General features: G+C 39.7%; 1 protein-coding gene across 2 annotated transcripts; it reads right to left on the bottom strand.

Moving 5' to 3' along the window:
• Positions 1-1,646: 1,646 nt before the first annotated feature.
• On the bottom strand, positions 1,647-9,858 carry LOC133796757 (probable LRR receptor-like serine/threonine-protein kinase At4g37250). Of its 2 annotated transcripts, none has more exons than XM_062234417.1 (2): positions 7,676-9,858; positions 1,647-2,217 (listed from the first exon to the last, which is right to left on the bottom strand). In XM_062234417.1, the coding sequence occupies exons 1-2, from the start codon at positions 9,315-9,317 to the stop codon at positions 1,775-1,777; spliced, it is 2,085 nt and encodes a 694-aa protein (XP_062090401.1). In that variant the 5' UTR covers positions 9,318-9,858; the 3' UTR covers positions 1,647-1,774. The 2 variants fall into 2 exon arrangements, with proteins under 2 accessions (XP_062090401.1, XP_062090392.1); XM_062234408.1 differs by lacking the exon at positions 1,647-2,217 and adding an exon at positions 5,752-6,603 and having other exon boundaries at positions 7,676-9,820.
• Positions 9,859-11,879: the final 2,021 nt, after the last annotated feature.

Below are 11,879 nucleotides of genomic sequence, written 5' to 3'. Positions count from 1 at the left end.
TTTTTATATCGTTGCCTAGTTGTGCGTGCTAGTTTAAGTTTTCTTGTTGAGACTTGGCTCATGGGTGCTACGTGGTGTAGGTAAGGAAAGAGATAGCGGGACTAGCCATGAGTTGGAGAGCTTCAGGGGCGGTGTGTACATATGCGGCCTGCTCGATTGCCATGGTCGAGATAGCTTGGGAGGAACTAGGGTTAAACCCTGTTTTGCCACTTAGGACGACTAAATTGTATCTTATTTGTCTTTTACATGTCTGTAAACTAATTTTGGGATCCAGTGTATAAACTTAATATTTTAATGAAAAATTATCATTTTGTTGACCAAATCTTTTATTACTTGACCTTGACTTAGTCTTTAATTACACATTTACATTCAAATGACTTGCTTAGTAGATTAAGCATTATTTTAAACACATAGTATAATGGTCTTAGTTATCCACGACATTACATAACATTTTTTAAACGGTGGGAAAAGTCAGTAGTTGTCAATCCAACGATGGGTTTAGTCATTGAATAATTATAAGGACTTGATTTTTTGAGTATCTTGAATATAATGTAGATTATATGTTTGTGTATTTAGGCAGTGACCTAAAATCCCAAAGGATGAACTGATTTTAAACCAGATAAAAATCTTCAAAGATTGATATCAGAATCAGTTCTATAACTGTGAAGGAACAACATTAATCTGGAAATGTGTTGGACATTTCGAAATTGTATGTTTCACCATAGAAGCCGAAATGTAACAGCTATTGAGCAGTTAAATAGGCTATTTGATTTAGTTGAATTGTTTGCCATTCTAGAAAGGCTTTCAGACTTGAACAAGCTATTAGTATATCATTGCGAAAGCAATGGAGATATAACTATTCTAAAAGAACTGAGAAATCATGAGAGGGAAAGCACATGAAATGAAGTATCATTTAATTCGAGACAATTTTACATAATTGATGTAAGGATCTTCAAGATAGCTTCAAAAAAGTTTTTTACAAAAAGGTTTACAAAGATTTTGCTAGAAAAATTCATTCAAGATAATGTGGGTGACACATTAAAAGAGATGCCTCGATTTTCTTTAGGACAAGTGGGAGATTGCTAGGAATAATGCTCTTAAAGAGATTTTAGTTCATAAATGTTTTAAATGAAATAAATGATTGAATTTAATTATTATATATATAGACTATGTCCGATATTATGTTGATAATATTAAGTAAATATAAAAAAAAAATTCAAAGTTCATCCATGTGGTCTTAATCTCATATTGGTATGAGAGGATCGAGATTGAGATAATGAACTTAAAACAGTTTGCAGTAAAATAAAGTTATGGAATCTTTAGATTAATTACTCTTAGTACTGTTCACTAGTATTATGAATACAAGTGCTTAGATCCGGGTCACTAGTGTAGTAGGACACTTTAGTGAATGTACTTTATATATAGTGATATATAGAACTGGACCAGATGTGATTTGTTAATACTTGTTTAAACACAGTTTCATAGTATTAATCAAACACATCAAACGATGATCATATACACGATGATCTTAATCCTCAGGTTACTATGAACTCCTATATATGCCATCAGATTCTTTGATTCATGTGTTAAGGATTGTCAGAATGATCAAGCTAAGAATAATTGTTTTATGGACTCAATGATATATATGGTTGGGGACATAGTTTAACAGATATAGAATCTATACCTTCTTATAGATTGAATAATAGTTCCCAATTGGGTTAAATTTTGAAACTGAAAAGGTTATGAGTGCTCACATCACAAAGGTTATGAGCGCTCACATGTTAGACCGACCTATTGAGGGCACGATAGGTCGCTCTCTCAAAGGCGTCAACTGGCGCAAGGCCTCGGCAGTGTCATGGAGGGGTTTGTTTCCCTCCTCCATACGAGCATAGAAATGTTGGAGCATGGTATGATAGCACTCTAAAAAGTCCCTTTCATACCTCTCGGGGTACACTAAGAGTTGAGGGCGAGATGCCAACTCCTGTTGGTCCAAGCCCAGGACCTCTTGCCCAGCCCTGGAGGAGGACAAGACCTCCAGGACTAGAACCAGCTCCTCCTTTGAAACTTCCATGGGAGGTGTGGAGGCTTTTTCCCTCTTCGCCAGTGGGTAGGGTTCAGGATCCTCCTGAGGACATTGTTGTCCTCCTACAGTTGAGGATTTCGGAGGCGCGCCTAGCCTAAGAGCTGAACAGGCAATATCAGCAAGTCCCATGTTTTCTGCAAGGAAAAGCAAACGGTTAGCACAAATTCAAAAGCAGTCAAACTAAAATAACAATAAAGGCTTCTCAAAAGCCCAATCATCAATTATTTCTTGGTGCAAACAGTTGAAGTGCCTAATTTTTCCCCCACCTCACGGTTTAGGTTGGTACCATATTGACACTAAATAATCTAGGAGTAAAAGATGTCACGCGGTCTAAGGATACAAAGCCCCGAGGAGGTGATTGCCTCCTCAGATGGTGGAGATAGACATCTATGAGGTCCTGGTAATCCTTGAACTCATTCCTAGTCCAGTGTCAGTCCACAATTAGGCCACACCGGAGAAGCAAGGGAGAAGCCAAGACGTGTTCAGAACTTATCCTATCCCCTACGTGTTTAGCATGATGTAAGGCTATATGGGATTTACCTAGAGCAAGTTGATAACTCTCACGGCCCGCCTGGAGTTCAACCTCAAGCTCCTAATCTTCTTAGGCTTCTCGGGCCACCTCAACCACACATACATTCTCTAGTCGCTCTTCTCGCAACCTTTGATTAAGTAACTCGAGGGCGCGGTCATCAATGTAGTGGATGTGCCAAGAGGCCAGCTCCCGAGACTTCTTGGAGGGGTAGTACCTTGTCAGCTCCAAGTTTATGATCCTTTGTCCTCGATGGAGGATCCCGGCTCCTACAAGATTCTCCTTCGTCACCAAGAAGCTAAGCTCCAAATCCTACTCGGGGAGAGTCCTCAACTCTTGAAGGTAGTCCTCAGAAACATGGACATACAGAGTCTGATGAAATGGACCTATTCAGTAAAAAGACTAAGTATATAAGGTTGGATAAAAGGAAAAGAAAACTATTGTTGGGAGGTCACTCACCAACCCTAGAGAAATCGAGAATGAGGGTCAGGTTATTACAAGTCGGGAATCCGTTCGTAAAGAAGAAGCAGTCCTTCAAATCTTGAGAATGATTCTCGTTGTGGTGAAGGGCCATTTAGTTGAGTGACGGGCTGGCGTACTTTATCAACACATAGAACCCGTCTTTGTTGCTCTTCTTTCTCAGGGTATTACGGAAGCTGTAAAAATACAGTATTTCCGTCGGAGAAGGTGCAAGCCAATTCCTCCTCCAACACAGGCCCTACATTCCTGCTAGCACCTGATACACATTGGGGGAAAGTTGGAAGGGAGCTATCCCCATGAACTTCAAGAATTCCATGAAATATTGGTGTAGGGGAAAGGTTGCTCCAGCCATTAGGTGTGCTTGGCTCATGGCGCCAAGACCATTGACACTACGATGTACCCTCTCAGAATCTCGAGAAAGGCGCACAAAGCACTCTTCGCCAATCCCATAGTGCCTCATGATGTGCTCCAAGGCCTCGAGGTGTCGAAGCAAAGTATGATACTGCTCCGCCTAAAACCCATCAGCTTCGTACTACTAAGTGGGATGGGGAATGGGGGTCCAGTTCACTTCCTCCACGGACATCCCCCTTTGGGCTAGTGATGCCAGCCTTTTTACTACCGGACCATCCGCGCAAACTACTGGTTCCCTAACTGGTTCTCAGGTCTCCACCCTCGCGCCTCCTTGCTACACTCTTTGTTCTCAGGCCATCTTAAGAATCTCCTGATCGAAGTCGTAAAATCCTTGCTTGTGAAGTTGATGTAGTTCCTTGGACATCTGAGACATAAAAACCAAGTAGTTAGTATTTGGACCAAAGAAAGAAGGCCAAAACACGGGAAACCCTAAGACTACTGGGGAAGAAGGAATAAAGAGAATTTCTAAGGAAAAGGGACGTTCTCGGGGTTCGATGTCGATTCCTGCAAAACGTCGCCAGAGTTCATAAAACTCACCGTATTCTGGAAATTTCATAGAATCTGGTTGAGCATTCAAACGCGATTATTCGACAATAAAAGGCCCAAAGATGGGCAGAACACCCTGAAGGCTTGCATGGAGGTTGTGGGTACTAGCTCGTGTCTATGGGGCATCCCAAATGTGCTTACATGAATAAATCCTATCTGTGTCAAGTGCCATGCCCAAACTCAAACATCTGCATAAATGAAAAGAGGAAAAGAAGAAGATACTTACTCGATAAATAACTTTGGTAAATATTGTATCTCATGCGACCGCGGAGATACCTTTGCTTCGTTTACCTAGAAGTATTGTGCTTCTCTCCAACCGTCCAGGGCCACGAATCAAGAAGGAAGGAATTATAGAAATGGGTTCTAGTGAGAATGGTGTTTGGCACAGGAAAGCTTGGGTTCTGAGTTTTCAAAGTGAACGTAAGTTATATTGAGGAGCCAAAAATTCAAATTTATACTCTCAAAACGTAATAGTCGTTTGTTACCTAGGAAGTACCTACTCGAGAGTAATCCTATGGTCGTGGTGGTTGTTGAGGAGTGGATCATGATCAAAAAGTGGGAGAAAGGACGCTTCTGGTACAGTGTGAAAGGGCGTGCCAAGTACGGAATAGACGTTTTAGGCGTGGACAAGACCCTTCATTAATTCACCCCGATATGCAGGCCCAACAATAAGGAATTGACGCGTGGCATTGCCTATTTGGTCAAAGGGAAGTGTCCAACCTAAGTGTTTCCCCTCGAGAACTCCCCTTGAGAACACTCATATGGTTAAGCTCTACCGTCTGAGAACGAGTATAGAGTTTGGGAGCAAATGTTATCTGTTTTTTCTTCAAGACGACATGTGGCACTCATTGTTGAGTGTTCAGGGTGCCCAGGAAGTTAGTTAACTAAAGATTCTGGGGAGAAAGGTTCCTTAGATCTTGCGAAATATTATTTACTCTCTTAGTCGAGGAGTTATAGTGTGATGATTCTCCACCTCAAGAGAACGATGGCAGCTGTCACATACAACATCTTGGGACCACCAGCAGCCTCCTAACACGTGTCATGCTCCGTGTGTAGTAATGTCGTTTCCATACACGAGACAAATATCATGTGCCAATGCGTCGCCTGAGACGAGAAGATGTGCAACCACTCTCTGACACCTTCAGCAGCGTGTCCCCCCAAAAAGTGGTCGGTTGATACCTCGTAAATGTGCCCCGTGCGATCTGTAGAGGCCTTCCAGTTGAGTATCACGAGAATTGTAACAATTGGGACTAAAGTCCCATAATTATGAGGGATATTAATTATTAAAGCCCCATTTAATTATCCCCAGCCACTATAAATATGGCGGGGATACCCCATTGATAGGGGTTCGACTATTGTGTAATTTGAGCAGCATAACACTGCGTAAAACCTCCATTTGACATTGATCTCTCAGTCTTCAAGCATTTTAAAACAATATATTCGTGGACTAGGGTTGTTTTATAACCTGAATAACGTAAAACTCTGTATTATCTTCATTTTTTAAGTTCTCTTTTATTAAAGTTGACACCAAAAAGGCAGTCAACAACAACAAGAATTTGAGAAAATGAGAGCCGGACACCACACATTACTCATTCATATCTTATAACATGTGTCTTCCTTTCCAAATAATATTTAGCTTCTTGCTTAAGCAAAACTGCAGTCAATGCTCTCTATGGCCATTCTTGTAATCAAGTGCCTCATATATAAAAAATAAAGATCAATGGCATTTGATTAATCAGTCAAATAATTATATCAACATTCCTTCTTCTTTTAATGCAACGTCCAAGTCAAGAAAAAGATGGAAAAAGAAAAATTACAAAGAGAAATACAAGAAGCTTTCAGCCTAAGAAATACTTTTGCGGGGTTCAAATACATAATTAGTATTCCAAAGAAATGAAAGGGGACTTGTCCAGCACTTGGAGGGCTTCTCTCATGGTTGGTCTCTTTTGTGGGACAAAAGAAGCACAATGAAACCCTAATTTCAAGCATGCCACCATGGCATCTTCCTTGCTCTCTACCTCACCCCTCAGCCCCACGTCAACCAATCTCAAAACCCGGTTCTTATCCTCAACCATCGAACCGACTCCGGTCCACTGCCCTAATTCCCTGTCCGAAAAAACCCGCCCGGTTAGAAGCTCAAGTAAAACTACACCAAAAGAAAACACATCCCACTTGGGATTAGGCTTCAGGTTCTTCATGGACTCTGGTGCTTGATATGGAGATACACAGGCTGAGGAGGATCCTGGGCTGCCACCGAAGGTGACATCATATTGACCGTCACGCGCGGCCGCAGCGGCCGATTTTAGGCTTCCGAAATACCTGGCCGAACCGCTTGATTTGTGATGACTACTGGTTCCGGTTGGGACAATGAGCCGGTCTAGGCCAAAATCACTTATTATGGGCTCCATTTCGTTGTTTAAAAGGATATTGCTAGGTTTAATATTTCCATGCACGTGTTTCTTCTCGTGGATGTAGCTTAGTCCCCTCGCAATGCCTCTTGCTATCTTCAGCCGTATTTCAAGCGGTTGATGACATGGTGACGACCCCGCTCTTCCTGCATATATCGTAATTGTTCTTTGACCAACTAAATTTATATATGCTTTTCAATTGAGTTCGAATTTCAGAAATAATAGCTAGCCACAGAAAGCAAGAAACGACCAAAAAGAAAGACCAATCATTTGATACGTAAATGCCCACGAGAGAAAAAAAAACAAAAACAAAGACAAACAAAAAATACTACTAGCAACGCCATAGATAAATAGATTATAAAAATGATTTTATTTTTACAAGTTTCCCATGTGACCTGTGATTTTTTTTTTTTTTGACAAATACGATATGTATAAATTTTTATATATAGGAAATTTACTCTAAATAGAAATTTAAAGTAAATAGAAATATTACTTTATTCACATCGTATCCGATAGTACTCCAATACTAAATTTTTCTATTTTATAGATATGGTTGGCTCCAACACTTCAACTTAAATGGCATGATCACGTGCAGTAATGAATATTTCCAATATTTTTAAAGTAGGCAGATTGAGTATCACTATTTATACTAATGGTCTACGCATCCAATAAATCTAGTTATGCATACTAAATAATTTATATATGTTTTTGCCAAAAGAATCTTATGATTATTAAACTAAAAAAGTACTATTTATAATCAATAAGATTTGAAAAAACAGATCAAAGCACCGGTAATTTGTATTTTTATTTTCATTTTCTAATATTAGCATTTTTCATAATCATTAATACAAAAATTATTAACTTGCACTAATATCCAATAATTTAAAAGCCTAACGTATTAAAACTTGCTATAGTTCACAAATGAGAATAACATATTTCACAACAGAAGTTTACACATAAACCATAAATTTAGTTACAAAACAATCTTAAGTCTTAAATTATTGCTTTGTCCAAAAAAAAAAATAACTAAAAGAAAGCAAAACTTTTTTGAATCTAAGAAAGAAATGGGAACACAAAAGCGGCGCATACTAGTCAAAAGAAGAAAACTTCTAAACATGCAAGACAAAAGGCGGCGTATCGTAGCAAAACATGAGCAGTTTTGCTAACATACGCTGCGAACAGAATAGAAAGAAACAGAGAAAGGTAGTAGAGACTTACGGCTGCCGGTGTTAGCGAGGCTGCCATTGGAGACGTAGTCATAGATAACAAGCTTCTCATCACCCCAATAAAACCCACGAATCCGAACAAAGTTTGGGTGTCGGACCTTTGATATGGACCTCACCTGGTTCTCGAAGTCCCTCATCCTCTCCCCCTGACTCTTTCCGATCCTCCTCACCACCACAGCAGTCCCGTCCTCCATTAACGCCTTGTACACAATGCTTTCTCCGTTTGCACCCAAAGTATATGCCGAAGCTTTAAGCAGAGTCTCCAGCTCCAACCCCGGCGATTGGTCGTCGTCGACGGTCACCAGCAACCCCCCATTCCGGTTGGGCCCAGTACCATTTACTGGCTCTCTGTTTCGCTCGTCCCGATCACTGTCGGAGCTCGTTCCTTCCGATGATTTTTCGCCTTTAATAGTCAAGCAAGACCATGTAGAGGCTTTTATGGCGTCAGGGTCGTCCTGTTTTCCGCTATAACCCGTTTTGTTTCCAGGGTCGTATACAGATTTCGATACCGGGTCGAGATGTTTCCTCTTCCGGAGTTGGTAGATGTAGAGAATCACCATTGCTAAGACGGTTATTCCAGCTAAGTCTCCGACAACTATTCCGACTATTGTACCGGGCTTTAGCCCGGTTTGCTGTTGTGGCGGAGCTCCGTTTGTCGCTGTCTCCGGAGTTGAGTCGATTGTTTTGGGTATGGCTGCGATGGCCGGAGAAGAAGTGGTGACATTAGGTTCAGTTGACAGAGTCGAAGGAATTGTACAGAGATTTTTTAGGGGTTTTCCACAGAGATAAGAGTTTCCTGAGAAAAGCTCTTTTTTCTGAGCAAGCAGAGACGTTGATTCTGGTATTGCTCCGGTGAGATTGTTAAACGAAAGATCAATGGTAGCATTCACCGGAATTCGTTTGGGGAACTCCACTGGTATATTCCCTGAAATCTTGTTATAAGAAACGTTCAAATATCTCAAACTATCTCCACCAAAATCCGAAGGCAGAGACCCATTAAGCAAATTTGACGATAGATCTAATACTTGAACCTTACTTAACCCGCCGGGAACGTTACCAGAAAAGTAATTGCTTTTCAGGCAAACGATTGTGAGATTTTGCAAAGAAGTGAGGTTTTGGGGAACTTTTCCGGCGAAAGCATTGTCTGAGAGATTCAAAAACTGGAGACTTTTCAGGCCAGAAATGGACTCAGTGAGTTGACCAGATATCACATTGCTGGAAAGAGAAAGCACCTGAAGCTCGGAGGCGTTGAATATGGTTGAAGGCAAAGACCCATTAAAGAAGTTGTTGGAGAGATCAAGGTGGCGAAGGTGTTCAATTCGTCCCAGGTCGAGTGAGATCGAACCCAGAAGCTGGTTGTTAGGGAGGACCAAGCTGGTGACTCTGAACATGTCCGGCGTTCCAGGAGGACCGATTTCGGCGCACGTGACTCCCTTCCATGAACAAGGCGTTTGGTCGTAGTAGTTCCAGGTTTCCAAGGCCGAAAGAGGGTCGTTTAAGATCAAGTACTTGAAAGAAAGTAGGAAAATTCCGTCTGAGTTGAGAGCTGTAGAAGAATGGTGTAGAAGATGAAGAAGAAAAAACGAAAAGACCCTCCACCAAAAATGGAGTCCCTTAATGGTATTGGAGCTCATTTTTTTCTGAAGCACTAGTTCTCCGCATGGCTGGATACTAGTAGGTCATGGTGTAGAAAAAGAAAACTGGAGAATAGAGAAACAGAAGATGGTGACCAACTGCAGTTATTTGTTGTTTGGGTCACCAAATCAACTGAGTTAAGCAGAGATTAGCTAGCTTTGGTTTAAGCTCCAAAGTTGGAGCAAAGTAGAGAATTAGAGATAAAGGTCACAGTCGGTATTGGAGAAGTTGTGGAGAGAGAGAGAGAGAGAGAGAGAGTTTAGAGGATCATTAACAACAAAGCTAGTGCCAAAGGCATGTTGTTGTCTCAAGTGTTTACTTTCTTGCAGTAAAAACATATTGAAAGAAACTTACTCAACTTGGGAAACATAACATATTAAGATATACATAACTGGCAGTGGCTCTGCCAAAAACTCTCAGGGAACTCTTTTTATGTAAACTTTTATTTTTATTATTTTTTAATTGTTTTTAGGGGTAAATGGAGATGGGAAAACAGAGGAGGAATCTCATATTGCTGGTAGCTAGAAGACATGCCAGTGAGTTGGAGCCCATAAGAGGTTATAGTAAGAGCCAAGTTCACCCTTCTATCGAGTACTACAAGCCGTAGAAATCTTGATCATATCAATCTGTTTGTACATTTGGGCTTATCTTTTTAACAGTGGGGACACTGGTTGGGGAAATTGGCCCTCATGATTTTAATTGAAAAATATGGATGCATAGCCGCATGTATATATATATATATATAAATATATATATATATTTGTGTATATAAGATGAGTGGATCTTTTTCATACCTATTGCATACATTGTTACCAAAAATAATTGCCATTTGGTAAAGCCCTCTTCACTAGGCATAGTACTAATGTGGATATATTCGTTAATTACCCTATACGTTGGTAGTATTTATGAATAATACATCATATTGTTAAAAGAGGGGACATTGTATTTTTTCAAGGACGTGCCATATAATTAATTGAACTCAACCAAGCTGTTGAAGAAATGGAAGAGTATCTTCTAAATGGAATTTGATCAACTTATAACCGAGCATAAACGTAAGAATTATTATGGAGTACTTGGGATTTGGAAAATAAATAAGAGAAAACTAGAAAAATAAATAAAGGAAGGAAGGAGGAAGGGACAATTTTAGGCACTGCAATGGGCCAAAGGGTTGCTTTAATTATTTTTCTCGTGGAAATGTGAGGGGCGTTGGGTTCTTGGGTCGCCGCTAAGAACTGCTCTACTTTCCGTTAAAGTTTCAAGCATATTATGACGTTGCCAATCTAATCCACTTACCAAATCTCTCCTTTTGACTGTCACTAAACCATTCATTCAATACATTTGTACTATTCTCTTACTTTACTACTAATCGACTGTCAACATGGCAATTTTTGGTTGGACAGATCAAGTTGGTGGGTCATACTCATGTATGTCCTTTTATTTTATTTTATTTCTATGATTGTATACGAGTATGATTGTATATAGGAAACTTCCCATTCTATGTCTAAAAGCGTTTATTATTTTAATATAATACTAGCGCTACTCACTTTTTCAAATTGATAGTATTCTTTATTTATCAAATATATATCTCTTATTATATCAAGAACACATCTTTTTTCTTTCTCTCCATTCTCTCTCTCATGAAACTCTCACCCATCAGCCACGGTTTGCACTTTGTCTACAATCACAGCCACATTTTGTTCTCAAATTATTGAAAATCATCTTCATTGTGGGTGTAAAGATCCTAGTATCAAAGGCAATATCTTTTTTTAGAGTTTTTGGAGGAGAAAAACCATGGGTAAAAAAATGGTTATTTTTATTTTTGTATTCTTTGTTTACTTTTTTTTGTTATTTCGAATAGATCTAAGTATAAGTTTATGTGTTTTTTTGGTTTATTTGAGAAATTTCTCGATTTGTGATTTTCTAAGTTTTTTGCATTTTCTGCAACCTTTTTCCTCGATAGGAGCTCGATAACAGGTAGACGATAGGTTTTTTATGAGCTCGTTGTCGCTCGATTGTGGCTCGATGATGGCTCGATATGTATACTAATTAGTTCTCGATGAGTGCTCGATAGGGCTCGATTAGTATTTTTCTCGAATGTTCTTGATGAGTGCTCGATATGAGCTCCATAGCTATACTTGTTTAGGGCCGGGTTCAGTGAAAATATTTGTTCTCGATGTAGGTTCGATGCATGTTTGATAGAGCAAGATATAGGCTCAATTGAGTTCTTTTGACAACCTGAAAAAAATTACAATCTTTTTAACAATTCGTTGTTTTTTTTTTCATCACAAGTTCCATTGTTTATGTTTTTGTATCTTACAATGGTGTTTGGGAAATGGATGGGAGGAAGTGGATTTTCAAGGATGCTTAGTGCATAGTGATATCGATGGAGAATGATGTAACACATTTGCAACTTCTTCACATATTGCACAAGGAACTTCGTGTTAATAAGGAGTTGTATGGGTTGAAATTGGAGGTTCCTTACACATGTGGGGACCAACCGTTTACACTTGTTCATGTTGAAAGTGATCTTACTGTTTGTGCATTCTTAGGAATAACATCGC

This window comes from Humulus lupulus, chromosome 1 (genome assembly GCF_963169125.1).
Source record: "Humulus lupulus chromosome 1, drHumLupu1.1, whole genome shotgun sequence".
Taxonomy (NCBI): domain Eukaryota; kingdom Viridiplantae; phylum Streptophyta; class Magnoliopsida; order Rosales; family Cannabaceae; genus Humulus; species Humulus lupulus.
The sequence above is the reverse complement of the archived record's forward strand: the minus strand, read 5'-3'. Positions and strand labels throughout refer to the sequence as shown.